The sequence below is a fragment of the Paramormyrops kingsleyae genome, chromosome 11 (assembly GCF_048594095.1).
Source record: "Paramormyrops kingsleyae isolate MSU_618 chromosome 11, PKINGS_0.4, whole genome shotgun sequence".
NCBI lineage: Eukaryota > Metazoa > Chordata > Actinopteri > Osteoglossiformes > Mormyridae > Paramormyrops > Paramormyrops kingsleyae.
The window spans coordinates 11,846,047-11,873,226 of record NC_132807.1 but is presented as its reverse complement, the minus strand read 5'-3'; the positions used below and the strand labels follow the sequence as shown (position 1 = coordinate 11,873,226).

General features: G+C 41.4%; 2 protein-coding genes across 4 annotated transcripts; one reads left to right on the top strand and one right to left on the bottom strand.

Annotated features, from left to right (window-relative positions):
• Positions 1-894: 894 nt before the first annotated feature.
• Positions 895-12,308, bottom strand: LOC111841002 (nucleosome assembly protein 1-like 4). Of its 2 annotated transcripts, XM_023806425.2 has the most exons (15): positions 12,182-12,308; positions 10,966-11,013; positions 9,831-9,912; positions 9,429-9,570; positions 9,116-9,202; positions 8,421-8,552; positions 7,828-7,899; positions 7,592-7,731; positions 6,930-7,075; positions 4,691-4,710; positions 4,431-4,550; positions 4,307-4,342; positions 4,150-4,200; positions 3,301-3,332; positions 895-2,267 (listed from the first exon to the last, which is right to left on the bottom strand). In XM_023806425.2, exons 2-14 carry the CDS (start codon positions 10,991-10,993, stop codon positions 3,327-3,329), a joined length of 1,062 nt encoding a protein of 353 aa, XP_023662193.1. In that variant the 5' UTR covers positions 10,994-11,013; positions 12,182-12,308; the 3' UTR covers positions 895-2,267; positions 3,301-3,326. The 2 variants fall into 2 exon arrangements, with proteins under 2 accessions (XP_023662193.1, XP_023662189.1); XM_023806421.2 differs by lacking the exon at positions 3,301-3,332 and having other exon boundaries at positions 12,182-12,307.
• A 5,040-nt stretch (positions 12,309-17,348) lies between these two features.
• LOC111841410 (insulin-like growth factor 2) lies at positions 17,349-25,602 on the top strand. Of its 2 annotated transcripts, none has more exons than XM_023807128.2 (4): positions 17,349-17,490; positions 19,334-19,481; positions 20,886-21,064; positions 22,286-25,602. In XM_023807128.2, the coding sequence occupies exons 2-4, from the start codon at positions 19,343-19,345 to the stop codon at positions 22,517-22,519; spliced, it is 552 nt and encodes a 183-aa protein (XP_023662896.1). In that variant the 5' UTR covers positions 17,349-17,490; positions 19,334-19,342; the 3' UTR covers positions 22,520-25,602. The 2 variants fall into 2 exon arrangements, with proteins under 2 accessions (XP_023662896.1, XP_023662887.1); XM_023807119.2 differs by lacking the exon at positions 17,349-17,490 and adding an exon at positions 18,507-18,703.
• The last annotated feature ends 1,578 nt before the right edge of the window (positions 25,603-27,180 follow it).

Genomic DNA, 27,180 nt, shown 5'->3' with positions numbered 1-27,180 from the left:
TTTTTTTCCAACTTTTTTATTCTTAGTAAATATTTTTAAAAACTATGTCTTATCCTTTAATATTTTAAACTGTAAAGCAGGTAAACGTCTAAAATAATTTTTTTTAGTTTTCTTAGTCTGCTATAAACCACTTGTAAAGCTCCATTGTACCTGTGAATCTAGGTTGAAGTTCACTGGAGCTCTAAAGATGAGTGAACAGTACTGAGGCTACCACACCCTTATACATTTGTATCTATATTCAGCATAGAATAAGACCAACAAAAAAAATCCTGTTGGGACAGTACCTTGGAGAGGAGGAGCATCCTTCTTTCCCACAGATACTAATACACTGCTATTGACTCGCTTTGGTCCCACTAATTTATGCTCACTGGAAGAAAATTCCCATTCAGACACATCAACAACGCCAAGGTTCCAATATAATTGGTCAAATAAAGCTTTAACTCCTATCCAAAACAACTGATGTGCATTCTGATGAATGAATGCAAAATACCAATTAGTAATGATCCAACAAATATAGCTGACATTTTAATGCTTCTTTCAGAAAAAGAATTTCAATGACGGAGTTTCCCTGTGGACAAATAATAGTCCTTCAAGATGGTACTATGTCCTGCTTCCCAGAGTAGGCTCAGGATAACCATAACCAGATAGCGTATTCCTGAAATCAGAAGCATTGCCATCACTGACAAACAGCAGTCTTGTGGAGAATAAAATGCCACTTGAGTCTTTGGCAGAAAGATAACGTGTAAGAAATAGAGCTGTATTCAAAATGTATAACCTTTCTTAAGGGATCTTTTTTCACTTGTGCAATATACTAAATGAATTGAGAAACCTGAAATATATGGAGGAAAACTACAATTCAGGAATCATGAAGCAATAATGGGGACCAAACAGGTATTTAACGTTGCACAATTTTTAATAGAATATCCTAACTATTCTGTACAACCTGAAACACTGTATTGAGTAACTGCAGATCAGTGCAAGGAAACAGCTCATACTCTATCTATGTAGAAAGCCCCGGAGCTGGGTCTTGTGAGTCAGTCCCATTTAATAGTCAAAATATTGGAGAATCTTCATTAAATTTGCTTTTTTTGGTTAACTGCCCTTTTGGGACATGAAGGGGCATATCACTTTAATACCATCATCTGCATTCTACCACATTTACATTGTCAAAGTTTTTGAGCTTCAAATCACCCACAAAACTCCCCCAGTCACGCAAGTCCTCCTTCTGCATCAACACAACTGGTTAAACAAGACAGCTAACAACTTGCAGCCCTTTTTGTGGAGACTTAAAAACTTGAGGAAACAGCATAAGCCTTCTTTCCAGGTTATTCGAGTTCCCCTACATTGAATGTAACCTTGCTACACCACTATGGGCAACTTATGAAACGAGATAAAATTTGGGTTACTTCACTTAGCTTATTTTACCCATGAAAATTTGGCAACATGACAAAGATAATTTATTAGCAAGCTCACGGGTGTTAATGTAACAGCATCCAAGAGGAAGTATAACAGTGGCCGAAGTTAAAATGTGGCTGTATTTCACAATATAAGGCCCATCGGAAGGAGACCAGCCAGCTCCTCCTTCAAACAGAGCCCCCAAAGACCATCATACACAGTTCAAACCTGTTCAAAAGCAAACAAATATAAATACCTCATGAATAAGAGAAATGTGGTTTTTAAAAAGTGTCATTAGCAGATGAAAAACAATTTAAATAGGTAACCCCGAAGACATATAAAGATCTTGTCGACAGTATGTTAGATTTTTTAATACACTTTTTTTTGTTTTTCTTGGCATAAAAAACCCTGAGTAACCTATGTCAAGTCAATGGTTGGATTAGCTTATTACATCTTGGGTTGTCGAAATCTTCTAACAGGGCGTCTGGAATGTGGTGCTGATCACAGGGCTCTGGCTAATTCCATCGGAAGCTGTGGTTCGGAGTTTCTTTTGCATACGTTCACCCATGGCATAGACTGCAGCATCATCTTGCCTCACCCAATCGTAAGTTTATTTACAGCGTTTTATTACTATTTTTTGAGAAAATGTTTACTCTGTACAGGGGGCTGGGGGACTGGGGCAGAAAACGATCATGCACTTTTAAAAACACTTTGTTATATGTGTGTGTTAAATCTGATGGGGCAGATCCGCAGCATGGTGGTCGTTCTCTGCAGACTGAAACCACTGTCCAAATTAACACGGGCCATAGCGTGACAGCGGTGGGCTCCCCATATTACTGCTGCTTGCACTCAGCAGGTTGTGGATCTTCTTTCTGAGTACAAAAAGGAGGAGAGAAAAGATGGCAGTGAAAAGGGTTACCAGTACCATGCAGCTATTATGGAGCTCCTGGGTGGGGGGGGGGGTCGGCACAACAATTACAAATGGGCAGAGAAATAATAAGGTGTCACAAAGTTCAGCAAGGAAACCGACACAGCCAGGGGCCTTAGCAACCTGAGTCATACTGCCTCCTGCCGCAGCTTGTCCTGTCCTGCCCTGCATTGACAAACACTGGCTGTTTGCCAGCGACAACAAGCTACATACTCTGGCCTGAATGGGAGCTAAAAAGAGCTCGTTTTGAGCCTACGACCATATTGCTGTGCTGCCAAGATTTATCCAGCGGCCATGCAGACACTGCCATAGGTGCCATGATGCTGAAAGATGAAGACCCCTTCCAGAAAATACTGGTCTTTTTTGACTACCACTTTAGAGGGACTTGAAAACTTCACATAACTGCAGTTTGCTGAAGACTTGCATAAAACAAGCAAGAGTGAGAAAATTACAGAAAAATGCTCATTTTGAATCTATAAGCCAAATGTCCATGACTCCAACTTAACATATACTGGAATCACTGGTATATGAGCTTCATTGTGTAACTATCACCACCGTCGCTCTGTCATTATTCAGACATGTTAGACACCACTAGCTTTATGAGAACCCAACTTCTGACAAAATCATATTGGGAGACCAATTCTCATTTCATTCATGCAGCAAGGGGTGATAAGACACTTGGGTGCAAGAGATCTGGGTTTGCTCCTTGTCCCAAACTGCAGCAAGAGTTCTTAAAAAAAAATATACAATTTCCAGACTTTTTACATTATAGCACATAAACCTATTCACCCGATGCATCAGAGCAGAGCGAGAGGAAGATGTGATGTCAGAGGTTTATAAACCAGCTCATACAGAAGGAGCAACAGGATTGTTAGGAGAACAACCATTTAAAAAGGTATAAGAATAGAGAGGGAAAGAAACAGCATCAAACCAAGGAGAAGATTAAGTGAGGATGAACCCACCTACTTTCCCCTTACCTAGAAATGCATGAAGTGAGTATGAATTATGCCTGTAATGGGGTAACGGGGTGGGGATAGGTAGGAAAAACAATGTCAATCATAATCAAACAGGATTAATTCCACTAATAAAAATGAGAGGAAAGCAGCCCCCTGATTCTCAATTATAATAAATTCAGAAAGCCTTGTGCAATCAGTTTCACATTAACAGGCTTTAGAATAAATCATGTGAAAGTTTTGTCTGAAAACAGGCTGAAATTTGAAAAGAAATTGATCATTTGGTCTCCCCCCTCAAAGCCCTCATTAAACCTTAAGACGGGAATTCCACCGAGAAATGAAGGATATTTTTGTCATAAACAGGAAATTTCAGACGCATTCCCAAAGAAATTTCCTTCCTATACCTTGAATAGATCTGCCGCCGTAGCATGAGAAATTCAGTATACCTGCATTGTATTTTTGCTAGAAGTCAGTAGAGAACAGTTTCATTTTCCAACACACAAATGCATGTGTCTTTCCTCTGTCAATTGTCAGTTTTACTTGAAAAATCAGTTCCTATGTATTAAACATTTACTTGAGTGAAGTTTTCAACACCCTTTTCAAAACTGATGCAAGCCTTAACAGGTCTTAAAAACAGGATGCCTGCTACCCAGCTTCAGATGACGGCAACGTTTTATCCAGCTGGAAATGACAGAACTTGTTATTGCTTATAATGGTCAAAAGCTCTCCATAGTCGTCAGACAGCCACACATGACCTCAATGCTTCATATGGACTTATCTCAACTCGACAGACTGGTATGTGTGATATTTATGCAATTACCATATGCTATTATATGGCATTTTGAAATTTAAATATTGTAAATTTAAACTAACCTTGGGGTCAAATTCTCCCTCGTCATCTTCATCACCATCTTCACCATGGTCCTATTGCACAGCAAGGGAATGCATTACCTACCCCCCCAATAAAGCCCAAATGCTCTTGTATAATTTCCATAACTTCCAAAACACAAACAGGAGAGGCGGCCCTCACCTCTTCTTCTCCTTCCTCAACTTCCTCCTCTTCAAACTGTAGAAAAACAAAAAAATGAAGGCACAGGACAAATTCTTCCTGACTGTGCATTTGACTAACAGGAATGGCAGCAAGTTGGACTTACACTCTCATCGTCCTCCAGTGCCTCTCCAGTGAAGTACAGCACCGCCCGGGGAACAACCCGCTCACGGAAGAAATGGCCAATCTCAAAATCTGCAGCCAGGGTGAACTCCGAGTCCTCATCCTGAGGAGAGAATGCAAACAGGCACAGATGCTAGCGTTAGCGTAACAGAACAAAAGCAGAAAAGCCAAAATCTCAATTAGTATAATAAAAGCCATCGATAACAAAAAAAAGACATGAAATAAGAATTATTTATAACTCACCATCTCTCCATCTGACGAAACTGAAAAACAAAAAGAACATGACTTTGTAATTCTTGTATAAAAATACAGCTACAAATAACAGGCATGCAAAACAGCCAGGTGTGTCACAATTTACACAGTTCACGAGTTCCTGAAAGGCACAGGCGAATAGCTGTTTATACAGCTATACACACCCGGATGTGACAACATGCTATGCAATTTAAGAACATGTGGTTTATACCAACCACTAGCTGTGCACATCTGCGACTCAACCACCATGAGGTCATCAAGCTCAGTTACCCAGATGACAGGCCTGACTGAAAGGAGCGAGACTGGGCAGAACCACAGCCCAGTGTGTGGCTGGCCTGACTGAAAGGAGCGAGACTGGGCAGAACCACAGCCCAGTGTGTGGCTGGCCTGACTGAAAGGAGCGAGACTGGGCAGAACCACAGCCCAGTGTGTGGCTGACCTGACTGAAAGGAGCGAGACTGGGCAGAACCACAGCCCAGTGTGTGGCTGGCCTGACTGAAAGGAGCGAGACTGGGCAGAACCACAGCCCAGTGTGTGGCTGGCCTGACTGAAAGGAGCGAGACTGGGCAGAACCACAGCCCAGTGTGTGGCTGACCTGACTGAAAGGAGCGAGACTGGGCAGAACCACAGCCCAGTGTGTGGCTGACCTGACTGAAAGGAGCGAGACTGGGCAGAACCACAGCCCAGTGTGTGGATGACCTGATTGAAAGGAGCGAGACTGGGCAGAACCACAGCCCAGTGTGTGGCTGGCCTGACTGAAAGGAGCGAGACTGGGCAGAACCACAGCCCAGTGTGTGGCTGGCCTGACTGAAAGGAGCGAGACTGGGCAGAACCACAGCCCAGTGTGTGGCTGGCCTGACTGAAAGGAGCGAGACTGGGCAGAACCACAGCCCAGTGTGTGGCTGACCTGACTGAAAGGAGCGAGACTGGGCAGAACCACAGCCCAGTGTGTGGCTGACCTGACTGAAAGGAGCGAGACTGGGCAGAACCACAGCCCAGTGTGTGGATGACCTGACTGAAAGGAGCGAGACTGGGCAGAACCACAGCCCAGTGTGTGGCTGGCCTGACTGAAAGGAGCGAGACTGGGCAGAACCACAGCCCAGTGTGTGGCTGACCTGACTGAAAGGAGCGAGACTGGGCAGAACCACAGCCCAGTGTGTGGCTGGCCTGACTGAAAGGAGCGAGACTGGGCAGAACCACAGCCCAGTGTGTGGCTGGCCTGACTGAAAGCAGCGAGACTGGGCAGAACCACAGCCCAGTGTGTGGCTGGCCTGACTGAAAGGAGCGAGACTGGGAAGAACCACAGCCCAGTGTGTGGCTGACCTGACTGAAAGGAGCGAGACTGGGCAGAACCACAGCCCAGTGTGTGGCTGACCTGACTGAAAAGAGCGAGACTGGGCAGAACCACAGCCCAGTGTGTGGCTGACCTGACTGAAAGGAGTGAGACTGGGCAGAACCACAGCCCAGTGTGTGGCTGGCCTGACTGGAGGGGCCATGTAGCCCCACGGGGCTCAGCTTGAAATAATGGCTGCCGGGGGGGTATTGTGGAGTGCACTTTGCGTTACCAGACTCTTGTCATCGCAGGCCACCTAAGGGACTGTTAATGACAGTCACGCAGGGATCTCTGCAAGCCTTTCCCACAGTCAAGGTGCTGGACCTGCCACATTGTTTTCAGCATACAATACTGTTTAATATATAAAGCAGGATTTCTTCAAAATCAATGCTTGATTTCCATTTTTGCACCCACCAAAAAAAACCCACCACCAAACCGAAATACCCATTTTCAAAGAAACACTGTTGATACGGTGTCAACTACACAAAAAAGTTAGAACTAATAAGACAAGAACTCTCATTTCTGTCCAATGATATGAACTGCTTCAAAATAGTCTTTGTACTTAAAATGGTTTCAAACAGACTTCACCACTAAATCATTCTGCAGCACTATCTCAAGATAACATCAAACAAGACAGGCAAACACGGTGTCAAAAACTGCAAGTCACTGCTGACACAAACAACCAGCATCAAACCTTGGAGCACTACTGCCACCTGTTGCTCACGATAAAAAACTGCAGTGACGGTAGCATAACAAATCCTGCATTAGCATAGCATAGCATAGCATAGCAGATCCATAACATGTTGTGGTCCTGGCTTACGAGCCACGCCCACAGCAGCCTGATCTGTTAGATTCAGGCCCTCCTGCTTTTCCGAGGTCAGGCCGGTGGACTGTTACCTTTGATGGGCTTAAAGAAGTTGAAGAAGGAGTCATTGGGCACTTGCTTGGTGATGGTTCTCACTGTACCCCGTCCCTTATGCTTCTGCTTTTTCTTTATTGTTTTCACTGTTACGTCTTTGCCTTTATTCCAGTTTATTTCACAGCTTGAAAAGGGACATAGTAAAAGATGTTAATACGTATTATTCTCTTTATTATGTTTTAACAATAAAACAAAAAAACTCTTTTCAGGAGAGCCTGAAGTCTAGATGCCCAACCCGTTTTTCCAGTCAGGCCTATTTCCACTGCTGCAGGCTTGTACTGCATACAAGCTTATGCTGTACTCAGTCTTCATCGGATGCTAATCAGACATTTTGTAGTGAAATTAAGCTTCTACAACTGCTAAAGTACTCTAATGGAGAGCCGATGATATGCTTATCTGTTTTATGAAGTTTATCTGATATTATTTCTCAGTGGGTAGCTGCTGCCTCATATCCCCAGGTTTAGGAGGGGCTGAATCCCATCTCTACCGTGCGTGTGAAGTTTACACATTTTCCCAATGCCGTGTGGCTCACTCTTCCTATTGCACTGTAGTATGGAGGAGGGACAAAGGTAGGAATCCCTGCTACGAGGACACAGCGACGTTTGCTCAGGATTGCTGTCTCCTGCAGCCCATCTCTCACCCCTCACAGTCCACTATTTCTGGCCCTTCAAAGGAGAAGGGATCGGCCTGGTCCGGCTCCGACTTCATTTTGTACACCTTGGTCAGCACTGTATTGGTAAAGTAGCTGTTTGGCTCAAAGTGGAACTCTAACGTGAAACTCTGAGGAAGAGGAGGGAGAAGTCACAGGGTTAGAAATGCCACAAAAAGCATGAATCCGAACACACAGGACATGTTTTCTGGGTCAATCCCACTAACCATAGGCTGTCCGGGCTCTGAGAATTTGACTTTGATGTCTTGCAAGTGTTTCAGGATGGGTTCATCATGCTCCTACAAAAAAAAAAGAGGCAAGGCAGGAACAGACAAGGGCGATATGGATTAACCACTGACAGATCGTAGGGTGAAGCAGAAAGCCCAGGAACAAAAGAGTAAAGTTCCTTTGACTAAGAGACAAGAGTGGAAGGAAATTCAGTGCTTTAAAGAGCATCGCTGGCTACATTATATGTAGGATATAGTTCCCTTATATAAATCCTAGACGTATAGCGTGACTAGAACAGCCTAAAGTACCAGAAAAGGAACTGGACTTGTGTACAGCCCCTAAAGGCGCCCCTGTTCTACCCTTCAGCAAAGCGCTTAACCTGAACTGCTCAGGTAAAATTTCTCCAGCACTAAAAATGAGTGAAATGTGAAACTGAAAGGTCATTTTACATAAAAGCCTCTAGCAAAGCCACTAACTGTTATGTGGCTTTGAATGTTTTAGCTTGGGGAGAGAGCACACAGTGTACTAATGCACAGTCCCACACTCGCCCTTCGCCCCCCCCCCCCCCCCCAGAGCCCCAGGGTGCTCCTACCTGCAGCATGTCGCTGAGCATGTCTACGCTTCTGAAGATGGTGAGCCAGAACTCTGGGATGCCCTTAGGGTCTTCCTCGGGAGCCCCCTCCTCTTTCGCCTCCTCCACGCAGGCCTTTTTCTTCAGCTCCTCCTGCAAGCACAGCATTGGAGGCACAAGCTTGGCACTTGCAGTTTAGAAACCATCTTCGTGGTGAAGATGCTGGGCTTCGTTAAAGTAAATGGTAAATGGACTGCATTTATATAGCGCTCTTCTACTCCTACGAGTACTCAAAGCACTTTACAACACATGCCTCACATTCACCCATCCATACACACATCCATACACCAGTGGCGAAGGCTGCCATGCAAGGCGCCAACCTGCACACCGGGAGCAATTTGGGGTTCAGTGTCTTACTCAAGGACACTTTGATGGGGTCAGGAGGAACCAGCATCATAGTATGGTTCCTAGTAGCTGAAGTTGCCGCATACTCTAACCAGATTACTGGTCTGTTTCTCTTACATTATGATAATAGTAATATGAAGGAATCAAAGCTCAGAATCTCACATCAATGAATACTGTATGAGGACTACAAAAAAAAACACATAAGTGTACAGTTCTGAACAAAACATGACTGAACGCTCAGCTCTGTGGGGCCGCAGACGCCGCTAAAGCTGCTAACCCAGACCTAACACATTATTTTACAGTCTACTTACAGACAGCTCCTCCTCCTCTTCTCTGTCGCTGTGCCACTCGCACTCCTCGTCTGTAGGTTCAACTGTGCCAGTTACCACATCTCTTCTCTGCAAGGAACACACACACACACGCACGCACGCACACACACACACACACACACACACCAAGTCATTGAAAAACAAGCCAAAATCTCTCATACCCATTTAAAGGCAAGCCCTGCCAGGCTGTACCCTTCATTAATGATAACAGAGAGACTTCCAGAAGACTCAAAGCAGGGGGTTATTTGCTCATACCCTGGGGACAGTGACCAACTCTGCTGCAACAGAACCCTACCTTGTCAAAGAGGGGCTGATAGAGGGTGGCATACTTTCTCTCCAGCTCGTGGACCTCCTCATAGAATTTGGCTTCTATGTGAGCACACTGCACCTGCAGCTGCTTTAAGGCATTGACTCTTCTCTTCACAGACTTGGGTAAGCTGAAGAGGGAGAAGGTAGCAGACAGAAATGAAACTGGTCTGTCCAGCCAATCTGTCCCGGACGGTTTGACCTGTCCAGCAGAAATCTGCCGGCTTCACAATGGGAAAGTACCGCTCTGTTGTTCATTCTGGCTGATCGGCATCATTCTGAAGCAAGCTGACTGTTTAAAGAGGTGTGACAGAGCTAAACTGAGGAGTACTGGTGATTCAGCACAAAACATAATCTGTCAAAGACACTGTCCCCATTCCCCATTCCTTACCTCTCAAGGATGGTGCATGGAGTGTGAGGCACACTGTCAACTTTGTCTTGACCAGCTGGCAAGGCCTGAGATCCAACCTTACCTGTTACAGATGTAGCAGAATCTACTCATAACCACACACATCAAAAACACTCACAACAAACATAGTATTTTAATCACTGCAATAAGAAAATCATTCAGAGAAGTTCCTTGGCACAAGAAATTGATATAATTCTGATTGTGACTAGCTGTAAACAGTTAAATGTAAAAATACTAGGCAACAACCTTGGTTTATGCAGTCTGGTCAGCAGCGTTTAATATGCCACAGCTTTTGTTCACAAACGCATGTTCTATATCTGATAAAGCAGTAGTCAAATGACAAATAGTGAACCAAACCATATATACTTCCATACTAGAAGTACAGCATGAAATGAATATCCTGAAACAGTGCTTTCATTTTATTTTGCCCTGTATGATAGTGACACCACATAACTCTTGATTACAAAGCTTGTATAAACTGCAAAACAGGAAACTTGAAAAGCAACATCCCTGTAAAAAAAATCCCTGTTTATCCACTCTTTCAACAGCTTTAACCATCATCATGACAAAATACAAATAAATCTTCATAAAATTGTCAAATCACCTATTGAGCTTCCACCAAATCTCCAACAACATTCTGTGAACTCCCTGACATTTTTAGCAAGCTTTAAAAAAATGCAAATATTGGGTATTTGAAATTCTGGTTACACAAGTGTGCACATAAAACTATACTCTCAAATGGCTGACACCATAACATTCTCTCATAATGACAGAGAAGTTAGGATGAATGTGACCTTTAACCTTTTAAATGTCATCTTATCCGACTAGCCATGTCATCTGTCCTTTGCTTTGTAACATATCAGGTTAAATATGGCACTGATAAAAATGTACTTATTCACCTCACTTAAGCCCGCGTACTATAACGTTATAAAAGAGCTGAAGTTTTGCAATATGCAAGTTCACACTTGCAAGAATGTGCGGCAATTTGAATGCCAACAGTACCATAACACTGTGCATATTATTCTGCATTTCCATTTCTTGTATTTATCACACAATCAAAGAAATATAAAAGAAAATTAGAAACCGGTTTCTTTAAACTTTTTCATAGGCAGTTTACCTCTGGATTCATTCTTGTCCGCCTCCATTGTTAATTCTGCCCCGTAATCTGCCATTAAGAGACATTTTTTTTTAGTTACACCGCACACTTCAACATAAGTAAATAATCAAATAATTTTAGGTAGTACTATATTTAGCCAAATTAAATCGTTCGGTACTGGTAACGAAGAGCGGTGAACTGCGGCGTGCAGAAACAGCGATAACGACCATCCCGGTACACGAGTGGGAGTTTGCAGAAAAGCGGCTGTCAAAGCATTCAGATACATCAGCATTTACCAATGAAAGTTAATATCTCGAATTTTAAATGTGAGTTGCTCGCTATGAATTTAGATAAAGGCAGCTAAATCCAGGTAATTTTCACGCATCCATCTGAAAAGCTTCGAAAACATAACCGACGCGTAACTAGTTCTTAGGTGGAAATTAAGAGTCAACTTAAAGAAAAACGCCGAAATAATTTCTCTTTTGCTTGTCGACCAGCTATTTTCAGACCTACATAAGCATTAGCAGTGGAAGATATAGACGTGGCTGTGCTTATGGACACTGACAGGCCGGCGGACCGGCCATACTACGAGCAGGCGGTCGCGCCGTATGTGCGACACTGGCCGTGAAAAAGCATCGTCCCTAGCCTCCCGGGGACTGCAGTCCGGTGACGCATCCCGGGCTAACTAGCCGCTGCGCTATGTTGTCACTGACGAGCAGAGGAGGCGAAGAATGTAAGCAAATCACGTAGAAAACAGGAGTGGGGGCACTTTAAAATGCCAGTCGCTTTAAGCACATGGCAGTTTATAAGCTATTCTGCTTGTCCGCACGAGCGCATTTTGGGCGGCGCCACAATACCCGCACTCGGGTGATATTAGCTCGACTGGAATAGCCCTGGACCCTACTAAATTTATTCAGCTCACCGACTCCAAAATCTATGTGTGTGTATATATATGTATATAGCGGCACTTTGTTTTGGCTTAACGCTGACGGCAACAGGCACCCCTCCTTGCGAGTTTTTGACATCACCCAGCTTAGCTATCGGGCAAATGTCACCACATGTTGGGCTAACTTTTTGAGCCTGGTAGCCGAACTACGCTTTGTGAACAGAGAAATGGATTAAAAAAACATATACATATATCAATCGCTGTCACAATTAGCAGTTTGTTTATTTTGAATACGAACACATTTTTCATCCACATATAAGTAATAATGATTCATTTATTTCTACATCTTACCTCCCAGCGCGACTCCTATGCTGGTTTCACGCTTTATGCCGCAACTAGAGCTCGGTACATCGCAGTAATCCTACAGCTCATTGGCTGAAACACAGTTAGGCCCGCCCCAGAGAAGCCGAGTGATACTAAATAATATGCTACATAATTGGTTCCTGTAATTGACCGTTCACCTTTGTAACTGTACTGCTTACATTTATAGTTATGTATGCTGCTTATCAGCTGGTGTGCTGCAAGGACGAATCATAGACTACGAAACATGACACTTTTGTGTCACTGATTTGTTGAAATGAAGATAGTCAACTCAACTGTAGTAATAAACGCGAAGCGAAAATATATTCTTTTTTTCTTTTCCTGACCTTAAACTCCTCTTAATGTCCTATGCCTATATATATGTTATAGTCAATATGACATGAAGAAGTAGGTTTTAAATAGGATCTTGCACAACGAATCGAGTTTGCCTCTTTAAAAGTATAGTAGTACAATGCACACACATTGTAGACAATCTACATGGGTATAATAAACTAAACTAAAGGTCCAATAGGGTCAAAAAGCAAACGGGGGCTCTAGTAATAGTATTCATTTCTAGGCTTTCTTGAAATGCAGTTTCTGACAGATGCTTTAAGATCCAAAAGCCTGAAACTGCTGGAAGTGATGTCACCATGAAGCTTTTATATGTCCTCAAGAAGAGTAACTCAAAACAAGTCTTACAATAAACAAGTGCAACAGGATTCCCCCTTTTATAATGTGAAAGGATCCAGCTGAATTGCCTTACTGGATGAATGCTGGTCAATATTTAATGACTCTGTCCGTACCCTGAGTCAGAGTTCTCTTTTCCTGGCCGTATCCCCTTTGCTTTGCAGTTCCAACATGTGTTTTCTATCGAGCAGCCAGCAGATCACCTTACCTCAATGGAAAAAAGGATGAGATGAAAGACCACTGTTATTACCAGAGCATGCTGCCCTGGTGAATAGGCGAGTGTTTTATGTTTAATGAGCAAGGACATCCAGATTTTTCCTTCTTCCTTTCCTCCATCTCCTCCTGCAGGACCTTCCTGTACACCAGCTCAGCCGCTGCCAGAAAGGCGAGAACAGATATAGGAAACAAACTAGAAAATACCTGATTTCTGACATTAAAAACAGATGAGCCTTGTGTGAATGAATGGAGACTCAAAATATGCAATACATTCCAAGTATCAATCAACTAAAGCCAAGTTCCTGCGATGTTACAAAAGGCATGCAGTCCATGTACAATATTCTAAGCCATTTTATTCAAATATTTTTGAGAGTGAATCGGGGACATTATCTTTTTATGACTATTTCTGAGCTCAATCACTTTGTGGGACACAGTGGGTTCGGTTGCTGTACTTTTCAGCAAAGGGTTGCTGGCTCAGATCCTGGGGTTGCGAGATTGATTTCATCATTGTGTACTCAAGCAAGGAAGACCTCAAAACTTAGCAAAAGAAAAGAAAGAAGTTTCTTTCAACAAAGCACCACAGAAGGAGACAAGTGGAGACAAAATTAGACCCCAATCTGATTACATAGGTTAAAAAAAATGCCAGTCCTTAGCAATCATAGTTGCTCTTCTGCAATATGTATTGGCAACCCCCCCCCCCCAAGGGGGTCACTCAATTGGTGAACGAGGCACAGAGGGGCTGCTCTCAAGAATTATTGACTCTGTATTCAGTGGCATGGGTGCCATCACTGGGTGATTGATTTTAAAGACCTTACCTTGTGTCATCATCAATAAAAAACAAATCAAACAGCTTATGCTTGCAGTAAAGGATTGCCAGGATCAGTTTGCATGAGATGGCAATAAGTGAACATTTTTGCCTTAACAATCCTTGAGGCCCGGAAATCTCAAGCAGGTGTCTTGCTTTGTGTGATTCAGTTGTATAACCTACTTCACTGTAAGATTTTCAAAGTACTAAATGCATTTTAGATACAATTCACATTCTCAGTGTTTAGTTTGCCCTTCTCTCTAATGCCTCTAAATGAGAGAAGGAGACCCAGTCCTGCATGGTTATTTTATTTTAAATATTTGTACATTTAAAGCAGGGTGGCCAATCTTATCTGTAAGGCCCGGTTGTTCAAAAAGTTTAATCTGGATCAGAATGATCCAGATCTTGAAATCCATTGATTTGGCATCCAGGATCACATAATCCATTTTACTTTTGTCCCGGTTTTCAAAGCAAAATTGGATTGGATCAAAGTTATCCCAGTTCTACTAAAAAGGTTTTGAACAATGCAAACCGAGGGTTTGATCCAGATTAAAACCAAGATTGGATTACGTGATCTAATCTGATTTCAGAATCAGTTTTTAGTTTTGAACAACCCATTTTCACGGTTTGATCCAATCCATTATCCAAAATCTGATCAGATTACTTTTGAACAACTGGGCCCATAGGGCCGGTGTGTATGCAGGTTTGTGGGGTAACCTTATGGTCAGTTGTTCAAACCCAGGTGTGAGGACTCTTCAACCAGTCAGTCCTCTATTTAGTAATCTACTTAGGGAGTTACAGCGAATAACCCGGATAAACAATGGCCCTTTCTAGATAAGATTGGCCACCACTGAATTAATGTGTTTTCTCCATAACAAATTCAACTTACCGTACTTCAGTGCGAGTGGACAGGAATTGTCCACCAGAGGGAGTTCTATAACAATTCATGATCTTTTAATGCATCATAGAGGAACATTTTGATACATCAATCAGCATATTGATTTCAAATAATAATAAAAAAGTTTAATTCCCTCATTTAACATTGACTCTATCATCAAGTTACACAAACCTTTTTAACATTTTAACGGATCAGTGAAGGACATCTGAGTGAGCTGAAGCTCAATATATATAATGAAAACAAGGAATAAACCTTTGCTTCTAACGATCAGTGTCCTAGTGCTGGATTTAAATGATAAATCAGGAATGTTAATGCCGTGGCAAGGGAAGTTCACTTATACATACCCTGAATACATCTCGCAGGGCAAGGTCAGAATGCATAGACACCATAGAGAGGCTGCTAGATATACCCGTAGAATTTTTCTATCCCTTCATGTGAGCAGGCAGCTTTGTTGCTTTCACAGTAAACTGTAGCACTTATCTAACAGTTCTGGGGTCACAAGGAACTGCATAAGGAACTGTGATCAGTGCGACATCTGCTGGAAAAGGTTATATTTAAGGGCAGAGGAAACTGACACTTACTGAGTAGGCTTGTAGCCAGAAATGAAGAGGAGTCCAACAAATTTCAAAGGGGGTTCAAATCCGTAATTTTACTATGTGCCTGATACTGAGGTGAGAACATTACACGTTACTGTGATGTGATAACGCTTAATGTCACCTGGATCTACAATTATGACATTATGATGATGATGATAATGATGATGATGATGATAGTGAAGATACTTTTGCAATACTTACAGGGTCTATGAAAGGAAGAATCCAACAATGCGATGATCAGGACTCCCCCCCCGGCCTTGGGCCCTATGCTAGCTGGGATAGGCTCCAGGCCCCTCACAACCAAGACAGGTGATTAGAAGAAGGATGGATGGATGGATGATGGATGTGTGGTTAGACATGTAGCTAAATTGTAACATTAAGTTGTATGCTACCTTCAGCCAGATCCTTGGATGGCCTGTCCAGACGTTTCCCTGCTAACCAGCATCTTTAAACCATGCTGAGGCTTAATAGCCTTGGTCAAGGCTACCTTACGCTTGCACCGAGCGGCACAGGCGGGGGCAAAGCTAGAAATGCTTGGCCTCCTGACAAAGTGTCAGCATGGGGCTGTGGCTTGGCACTTTCAAATAGAAGAAATACAGGTCCCTCTCAGTAGATTTTGCCCAGTGAGGAGGACCTGACGGTATATTTTTGGGCCTGTATGAAGAGCTGGGCCCCCTGAACTTCCCAGGGCATCCATGCTGTTTCAGTGAGTGGCTCAATGGGCTAAGTCTTCATGCCAGATCAGAAGACTGCCGGTTTGAGCCCTGGCCTTGGTAAAACAGTTACATGTCTGTGGGCATTTCAGCAAGGCCCTTAACCCCCAGCTTTCGGGGTGCTGCGCTTTGGCTGACCCTGTGCTGTGACCCCCAAGTTATGGGGAGCAAGTTGGGGTCAGCAAAGAGAAACATTCCAATGTACCTGTACTTGTGCAAATGGGAAAAAAGGCATGTTTGTTGCCTTTTAGCATAGGGCAGTGGGCAGGGGAACAGCCAGTCCATCACAGGGCATATAAACCCACACATCATTACACTCTATGGGCAATTGAGAGATGCCAATTACCCTAACATGTCTTTGGACTATTGGATGAAGTGTGTGTGAGAGTGTGACACAAGAAGAAGGCACAGACCAGACACACACACACACACACACACACACAAAATCGGAGTCCAGACTCAAGCCCCTGACAGTGGAGGGGTGAAGCCAAAATGAACCCACTCAGCCACTCTTAAAAAATATTTTTATAAAGGGAATCAGTCTAAAATACACGGTAAGTTTTGACTTAAAGGAATTACATTTAAAGACATATTCTTGCCTTGATGATCAATTGGTCATAAACATAACCTGACTTTTCATCAAGTTTATATATTTCAGACTCTTGATATGTCAGACTGAAATGACAAAATGTTTGATACACAAAAAATTCATTTGCCTAAGGTTTCTAGAATTTAGATTTAGGATTTCGGTTAATATGTATTTAATATATATATTTTTAAAGATTCTCCTTATCTTAAATCCAGTCATCATTTAGTGGGAAGATTTCACTATCATAATTATTATTATTAGATTCCAATATTTCACTAGCGGGCTGGAATAATGATAAAGCAAAAAACTTCGATACAAGAATTTTCAGTTCTGCACAAGTAGGCCCACAGTGTCAGAATACAGGCATATCCATTTGTGATAATATTTGAAAATTTAGGACAATGCCAATGCCAAATCTAGCCAACACAACGCTTGTGAGCAACTGTAAGACATTTTTGTACCGTTATTATATCTTATTAGTATTTAATCTATTTAACACCAATGTCTGGAATTGTGTCCGAGGTGCTGGGAGTTCCCCGGTGGGCAGTCCGATCATGACGTAAAAAAAATCAACCGGCGGGTGGGGATTGGGGCGGTAAAAGTTTTAAATAGAGGGTGGAGGTGGTGATGGTGAAAGTCGTCAAACTTGGGGGGTGGTACTGAATGTTGCATGATAGCACTTTTAAGGGTGGCTCACCAAGTGCATATTTCTTCACTTAAAGGGGGTTCCTGAGCTCTTTTTGGGTCCCTGTCAATTCGGACTCCTGCATCCACCGTACTTTGTTGCAGTCGATCGGTATGTATTATTAATGTTATTCCCCCTGCGAGAAATAGGGGCGCTATTTCATAGGAAAAGAATAAGAGCTCTCTTAATTCCTTCGATATCAACGTGTTAATTCTATGTTATCTTTTTCATCCAAGTTTACGACTATGTGCCTCCGTAATAATTTATTTATCCAGGTGTCTCTCGTTGTGTGTCTATCTGTGTGTATTTTATTTCTCGTATAAGCAAAAATTATCCCAGGAAGCGGTTCAGGATAGATTTGGGCTTACTATTCAACCGTCAAGAATGAACATAAGAACGACATACAATAAAAAAAAATGTAAAAAGTGAATAGGTGGATGGATGAATGAATAAATGAATGAATGACTGAATGAATGAATGAATGAATGAATGAAATGCCTTTAGGCCTATAATGCCCACAAACTCTTTGTCTTAAAATACACAGCATAACTTTTATATACGGCTACAGCAGAACTATTAACCACGTGGATAATTAAGTGTAATTATAATTACTCGCGTAATGTAACTGAACAAGATTCACTGAAGCGGCCATAATAAAATATCAAAATAATAGGATAAATGGCTGACGGGCCGCGTCAGTTTATTTTCTATGTTTCTTTACATTCTGCATTAAAGCAATTTGTTTTCGTATTTTGCTTAGTGTGTGATGTTCTTACTGATTTAACTTCTAAATTAGTTTTCCAGAAATAATTACATAACCAGGTTGTACAATGACAAACTTATTTGTGTAATCGAATCTCCTCATTCCACGTACGTTGACCTCACCTAAAAGCCAGATTTATTTCAAGACAAAGAGATGTTTGGGAAAAGTAAATCTGAAATCAGGTATGACACAGAAACAACCCGAACCACATGGCTATATGTCGCCGGCGCTCTATGAATGTATTTCTAAGCAATATAGCATGCAGCTTTCAGGCTATTCAGAGGGGCTCAAAGAGCGTGCGCAAGGGACAAAGAGGAGGGGAAGGTAAGGGGCGGGTTTTGCTATATAATACTCCACACGGAGAACTGTAGCCTGTCGTCTGATCTTGGGACCGTTTCACGTAACATCTTTATTGCCGCAACATCTGGGGAAGTAATTAATTTGCAACTTCAATACCAAATACAATAACATATACGGCGCAATTCAGGCATGGAAAACCTGCTACGACAGCGCTACTGTTTTCTCTGTCACACCTGCTTAAGAACTGAAAAAAGGACGAAGGTAATCTTTAAAATCATATATTCTCCACAGCCCTGCATACAGTGATTGTTTAACTGTGCAAAAAAAGGCTGGACTAGTTTTTAACAACGTTAAAATGGCAAGTGCTATTGTATCATAAATGCCATTGTCAATTTTGTAGATTAGTGCAAGACGAATGCATTTTAGACTTTTAGGAAATAAGAGCGAAATCTTTGTCATTTACTGAATCAGTTGTCAGTGATAATGGCTCAGCTTCACAACAGTGTAACGTAAAACATTTTATTCAAGTCTCGGAGCGTTCTGGTTTGAATTTTGGATGAACTTCTTCGTAGGACATCTTTAAATATCACAAGGGGGCGATATCACTGCGATTAATCATACAGAAATAGGGAACTCTGTAGAGGAAAATTAAATTGGAAGGGGCAAGTGGGATTAACACAATTAGCCGTTTCCTAAAACTTTCTCAGAAAGTCCGACTTAAATACACGCAATAATCTGTATGTATGTACGTTAATAAAATAAATAGAAGGAATTGATTTAGTGGGGATTCACTTTTGGGGACCTGCCACCGGTGCTTTGTAAATATATGACTTGAGTGCTTTGTGTCAGTTTTCGCATTTGCTTCACTTAAGTACCGTTTTCCCTCCTCAGATCGGAAAGATGCACCCGTTGAAGGTACTTCAGATGATTACCATTGCATTCTCCTTATTCGTCCAGTCGGTTTCGTCTGAGACTCTGTGCGGCGGGGAGCTGGTGGACGCGCTGCAGTTCGTGTGTGGCAGCCGGGGCTTTTATTTTAGTAAGTAATCAATTAAAAAAAACTTAAAGTTATTAGAAGCTCAATTTAAAATGTGTTTTATCTTTGTTTTCTAGGAAAATTGGTCTGTTGTTCTACATTACTTCTGACTACCTAGTCATAGTAGTTTTTTTGGGGGGGCGGGTGGTTACAGCCAGATTACGACTGAAAAAGGCAAGAGGTACTCAAGAATATATTTGCTAATCACCTGCTACATATCTTGAGGTTGTGCACACAGAGGCACCCTACGGTTGCTCTCTCGTCCAAATGTGTGCGGGAGAAATGAGGACTAGGCTACAAAATTACAGTTTAAACCGAGTTTGAGGGTATTTTTGGCAAGGTAGAGTAATACTACCTAGTTGGGATTTCGTTTAAAAAATCTTATATAAAAACTGATTTAAACAAACCTCAATGACAATAATAATGTATGCTGGTGAATAATTGTTTTTATATGTGTGACTCCCATGGTAAGCAACATTATAATTGAATACCATTATGAATAAACAAGCAGTGAGAAGCACTGGTCCATGTCATGACGTTGAGGTTATACCTACTTCAGTTCATCTGGTTTAAAATAAGAGCCTGCGCTGAGCTTGGCAGCCTGCATGGCCTCATTCCTGCACTTTCACTGCACAGAATGGGCCAAAATGTGCCACACTGGGCCAATTTTTTTCTCCGCATGTTGATTTTTAAGTGTCAGATTTGCTAGTTTTGTTCCCTTCTGTTGAATTTACGTGTCATATGGGGCCAGTTTTATCTCCTCGTGCTGAATGTAAGTGTCAGATGTGCCAGTTTCGTCCCCTTCTGTGACAGCGGCAGGCCGTCGTCCCACGTCTGAGCCATTTAATTCTCCTGCTGAAGTATCTTCTGCTTGCTGCAGAATGTTGGGTACATTAATGCTCGCTGATGGGGCCGCAATGAGGGCTCTTCAGAGTGTTTTTCGAAGGCGTCCAGCTCTTTACCTGTCCCTCCGCCCTTCCCCCCCTCTCTCCTTTATTTTTGGTTTCTCCCATCACTGTAAGAAGCCTGCGCAACTCCCCCATTAGCATAATTATCTCTCTTATCTTTGCTGAGTTTACAATGGGCAAGGTCAAAGCACAGCCTCTCTGTTATTTACTTGCCCTCAGTCACCGGACAGTCCTGTCTTGTGGTCACCTTGCACATGGCTTTCACCTAATCTCACGAAACCAGGTGATATTTTGCAGCCCCATTACCATAATGTACGGAGGTAAAATAAACAGATATTCATCCATCCATCCATCTATCCATCATGCAGCTGCATATTAGACACAGGGCAGTGGTGACCCTGGTGGCTGTCCCACTAATCAGGGCACCAGGTTCGCCATGCAAGTTCATCAGCAGATGTGCTTCTGATATCGTCCCACGAAGTGACACTTCTCTCCTCAGGTAGACCAACCAGCCGGTTCAACAGCCGGCGGACGCAGAACGGCATTGTGGAGGAGTGCTGCTTTAAAAGCTGCAGCCTGCGTCTGCTGGAGCAGTACTGCGCAAAGCCGTCCAAGTCCGAGCGGGATGTGTCCGCCACCGCCCTCCCCGCCGTGACAGCCCTGCCTGTGATAAACAAGGTACAGTGTGTGACGGCTCCAGGTCGATCGCCGTGAGAAACGGCACCCTGGGCCACCCCTATCTTCACAGCCATCAGCATCACTCTCGCCTCTGTTTACGCGGAGCCCAGCCAATGCAGGAGTCACGGGGTTGGGAAAAAAAAAAAAGATTTTTATCTAGCTGAATTACTAGTGGTAAGCAAATACTGTTTTTTTTTTTCCCCCTCAAGCTGCTGACCAAAACGGAAAATAACATGTTATGTTATGTTATGTTATGTTATGTTATGTTATGGAGGGGGTCAACTGCAGGTGTCTCTAGATGAGTAATCATAAGAACAATATAAAGTACTGATTTCTGAAGGCCTGGAGACTGATTTTAATTGATTCAATTGGAAGTAAACTGACAATTTAAAAGGCTCCTTTTCTGTCACAGAGTTCGTTTACAATTTCCCAAAACAATTTTGAGCAAATGTGACACTTTCAAAACCTTATTTGCAGTCAGGGGAAAAAAGTATTGCATTTAAGCATGAATATTTTTCATTTGACACATAAAAGCCCATAACTGTGTTATTTAAACACAAAATTTGTGCAGCATTCTATGAAGAAAGACTAACATGCTCTTGGCATGGGGACGTTAAGCACTGGCAACACCACGGACAAACTGTCCAAGTCTTCTATCGCAAAAACAATTAAACAAAGAGATCAACACAGTAATTGATCTCCACTTGAGAAACAGCACATTCAGGGGCAGTTACAAAGTGGCAGAAGGAAAATGAGCATTCATGCAACAACCCCTGGCTCCTTTTCTTCTATGAGAGACAAAGTCTGAGCCTGCTATTTGCAGAGTTTGTTTGCCAGGAATAGTGGATTGAACTGGAATGTGTTTACTGTGTGTCGATGGAGAGATGCAGGGAGAGAGACAAGTAAGAGAACAAGGGCTGGTCTCACCCATGTGCATTGAGAAGGGCTTGGGAATTCAGTCTGTGCTTTTTTCATATCCTCATAAGTTTGGACAAAGCATGTAGCAACACAAAGAGAGCGTTCGGAACCCTGAGTATACTCGGTACTCTTGCACATTGTATAAAGGACAAACAAGACCATATCTGCCATATTATCTATTAAGATAAGCTATCAGTTTAGCCAGAATGGTTATTCCACTGTACGTCATCAGAAGCACATAAGCGGTGCCACTTTTAGTTTAATGTGGTAATTTTATTTTATTTTTTTGTTCATGTGCCGCAGGATGTCCCAAGAAAATCCTTGACCATGAAGTATTCCAAATATATAATTTGGCAGCGAAAGGCGGCCCAGAGGCTGCGAAGGGGGATCCCTTCAATTCTTCGAGCCAAATGCAGGCGGCAGGCAGGGAAAATGAAGGCCCAGGAGCAGGTGACCCTCCACAGACCTCTTATCAGCCTCCACAGCAATCTGCATTCAGTCATGCCGCCCACAGAAAACTATGTCATCAACAAATGAATTCAGGATTGTTTGTACAGACAAGAGTTCAACAAAAAAGACCAGGGGATTATAGCTTTCTATGACATCACAACTATGCCAGTCTTCTGAAGTCTTAATCCTCGCCATCTCTTACCCTCATATATACACATTCTCCTGTTTTTAGCTGTCTTTCTCTCCCACACACACATATATGCTCAAATAAAAAATAGGTAAATACGAAAAACAAAAAAAAAAGTGAAGAAAAGAAGATGAAAGAGGTTTACGGCTTGGCAAGCAACAAGAGGACACATAGCAGAATGGTTTTATTGGGGAGGAAAACAAAATGTGAAAAGCAAGTATAAAAGACTTCCATTACAAGCCAGCTTTCAGAGAAAAAAGGGCACCTTTTTGTTCCATATTAGATTGCACCTGTTACTATAAAGAAGTATATCCACACTGTAAGGAATTATTTTATTCAATTAGATTCCTGTTCCAGCACCTTTTAATAAGAAACAAAAATGCAGAAAGAGCCTGCAATTGCACATTGCTATGGATTTTGTTTTAAAGTAAATACAAATTGCACTTTTTTTCTTTCTTTTTTTCAAATAATGAACATGTAGCTCAAAAATGTCCCGGTGCTACCTTTGGGAAAGGACTCGAAGTTTTAAAAGTTTAAAAAAGATGCAGATTTTTTTTTTCTTTGAAAAATGATTAAACTTTCTGTTTTAGGAAAAAAGTGTGACTTTGGGGAAAAAAATAATTGCTTGCATTTGGAAAACCTGGATTTTGTTGGATACAGAGTGGTATCCCACAATGCACCTGTGTCATGGAAGGTGGATACATTAGGGCATCTGTACTGTTTGAAGTCATGCTGTAGTGCTCACAAGGGGGAAACAGCGTGGGGATGAGCAGAGAGGTAATGTCATACCTCTGCAAAACCAACAAAAGGCCCCTTTGCTGTAAAAATGAAACATCATCTTATTCTGACAGAACTTCAGTCAGTTACAGAGAAAGTGTGACATGTTTCTGTTTTTCTTTTCATTCTTTGCTGAAAGCAAAAAGCAAAAAAAAAAAAAAAGATAAAAAAGGTCTTATTCTTGTATCATGACATTCCACATCACAAAATAGAAATGTTAATTTTTAAGATATTTTACTGTTGTCATCAATATTTTACATTTCTAAAAAAGGCACAGAGAAAAACATTAGTAGTAGGAACTAACATTTTGTTTTATATTGTTTATCAGTAGTATTTACATGCTTTTGCTTGACAACAAATACTTGAATGTGTGATTAGTTTCCAGGGACACCATGTTTCAATGTCTTGAGCTGTGTCTTGGAAAATGAGTTGCCAAGCCTTTTTAACACAGACAATGATGGCACTGTATAAATACATTATTTATTTTGTGAAAATAAGTACAATATTCATATAGAATTCATTTTCATATATGTCAAGTATATGAAAATTGTTCTCAAATACACTTAGCACTGAAGCACATCTGACAGGCTTGTTTTTTTTTTTTACTTTTTTTTTAATCTGTGATGCATTTTGTAGATGCTTTGTACCAAAAAAAAACTCTTTATTCTCCTTATGCCAAGTTGTATTGATATTTTTTGTCATTTGTATGTTTGATTTGCCTAGAATGCCAATTAATGTCTAGCATGGCCATTTCACCACAATAATGATACCATAGGAAAAACAGCAGTATTCAAGAATGTCTTGAAATGTATGTCAAAATATTATGTCAGTTATTTCCTGTGCATTATTATGTTATCAACTTTATTATACATTTTTTGTAGAATGTGTGTATTATTTGCACTTGGCCTTTTGTCGTATTGTGGGTTTATGTTCTTGGTCAGGTGACCGATTTGTAGTCACAACTGTTCCTTGAACTTGATGATATCGAGCTGGGTGAGGCACAGAGTGTGATATCAAGCTGGATGAGTTAGAGAGTATGATATCAAGCTGGGTGAGTTAGAGAGTATGATATCAAGCTGGGTGAGTTAGAGAGTGTGATATAGAGCTGGATGAGTTAGAGAGTGTGATATCGAGCTGGGTGAGATAGAGATTGTGATATAGAGCTGGGTGAGTTAGAGAGTGTGATATACAGCTGGGGAGAGAGCAGAGAGTGTTCTTTTTTGTTGTTTTGTTCTCCTGATATTCTGAATGACTGGTTCCTACGGGTCAGGTGAATACAGTGCTCTGTATATGTGCAAAACAAGAGGACATGACGGTCACACATCACACCAGGTCACATTAACAGTCTCAGCCATCCCTCCAAATGCAATGCCAGCAGTAGTCAATACTACTAGTGTTCCATCCACCCTCATCGTATATTAGTAAAAAAGTTCCTATGTTGAACATAAGTGTGAGAACTCAGGAAATCATGCACACATGGAAACACACACACATATATTTAGAGCGATCTAGATCAAGGGTGGTGTACAGACTACTTTAAAAGGACGACAATAGTTTAAAAACTACCTGATAAGTCTAACAGAATGTATTTTTGCTTGCTCTGTGAAGTCGACTTTTACCAGTCCCACTGGCAAAGGTAAGGCTGAAGGTAAAGAAGAAACATTCTTGCTACTTCCTCTCCAGCCTTGGCTAGGCAGAGGCGGAGCTCTGTCGGTGTGAACCAGCGACCTGACCCTGTCGAGCAAAGTGTATGTCCAAGGGATTCTGCTTAGTCACGGGATGTAGGTGTCTTTCTGAACAATTAATGGTCTTGAGATATATATATATATATATATATATATATATATATATATATATATATATATATATATATATAATATGCTTGTTTGAGTCATGTTACAAACCAGTGCAATTATGGTTGATATTTTTTATTTTGAGTTTCTAGAATTGTTTTTCCAATGACTTTACAATATGGTTTGCTGAATAGTGTCTGTTTCCTCCTAAGACTACAATCATACGTGTTACTTGTCTTTTGAAAGACATAGTTGAAGAGAACCACTTTTAGGAAACTAAGTATGTGACATTTATTTGCCAATGAGAATGTTTTAGGAGCTCCCTGAGCCCATGTGTATTTCACTTCCGCACGTTAGAACATCTTAAAATGCACTATCCATCTACTCTGGTTTAATAAAACAATTTATCATCTGACAGCAGCACTGGTGTCTCTTTTGGTTTCGGTTATGTCTGTTATGCGTTGTTAGAATTCTTTTCTAGTTTCTAGTAGGGCCAGCGGTGCAGAAAGGGGATGCATACCCTGGAAGATTGAGGAGGCCCAGCACTTTACACAGGCCCCTGAATACATACAATTATGGGGGCAGAATTTCCAGATATGCCCCCGAGTAGGGATATCTGCTGCACCAAGGGAAGATGGAGAAAGACATCCTCACTACCATGGATGGGTGGATGAATGGATGATGCATCATGGCCTAAGCCACCAAATGGAAGAAAAAAAGAAAGGAAAACACATTTTCTTGGTCTTGCAAACAAAATTAATGCATTGAAAGGAAGGTAGAACTTCCTTATCTAAACATCATAATGATTAACACAGTGTAAATACAATGAAATACTGTAGTTCATCTTCCAAATCTGTCTGTCTTCCAAGATTTTCCCTGTTTCCCAAGTTACTGGTGTGGAACAGCTGACACCAAAGGGTTCTCCCAGAGTGCCAAACTGAAAGAACATGACACTGCGACAATGTGCTGCACACACACCTGATGAGAAGCGGCAATCACTCAGCAGAGGCATCTTGCAATAGATCATTTACCGAAGGCAAACTGCAGACACTTTACTGGTTTATTTATAGATCACACAGAAATTCATTTGGAGTTGTCAGAGGACATATCGACAGGGGAAAAATCATCATTTGCAATGAGAGTGACATGTGACAACACTGGACGCCTTCAGTTCATGTGTAAGCCAAAACTTAATAGTAACACAATGCTGAAAAGACAGCCTGCCAAACGCCATCTTACTTATTTAATTAACTGCAGTATTTTGAATATAATCGAATTCTGAATATTTAATTACCAGTATGAATATTAAAGCTTAGCAACAGATTTCCAAGTTACATTACATTGCTCAAATAAATATTTACAAGGCTGATATACAATCTTTAACACTGCGTTATTAGGAAATCATTAACTACTTCTTAAACTATAAAATATTCAATAGAATACTGCCATATATCTGTAAAATATTTTTGACATATTATGTAAAACTGAACAGAAAATGACTTTAAAAATGTTATCAGGATTGATGTATGACTCATAATATCAACAAGTAACATATTTGTTTAACCTGGAACAGGTTGAGTTGATTTGGGAGAGCTGGCATAATATTCATTGCACATTGGTGAAGAAAAAAAAAGATTGGTAGTCATTATGGAAGTTAAGGTGCAAAATGAAATCTCCTTAAAAGTAAAGTCATTTTAATGTGTTTACTGTTGATTGTTTAAAAATACAAAACAACTAAAACAACTGATAGCTTATTATAAAATGTAAACTTGTATTTCTGTTATTCTCTGTATAAAAACATATTCCTATATTGTGTTATTTACATTTAAAGAGCTTCCCAGTACTCTGAGCCAGCGACAGAAATGCTCTCTAGGAAATAAATAGTATTAAACTGAAAAATATCAACTATGGTCCACAAAGCAGGATATGACAATTAAGCATTTTTTGGCATAAATTTCCATATACGCAAGATTCTGTGAAAGTGCAGGAGT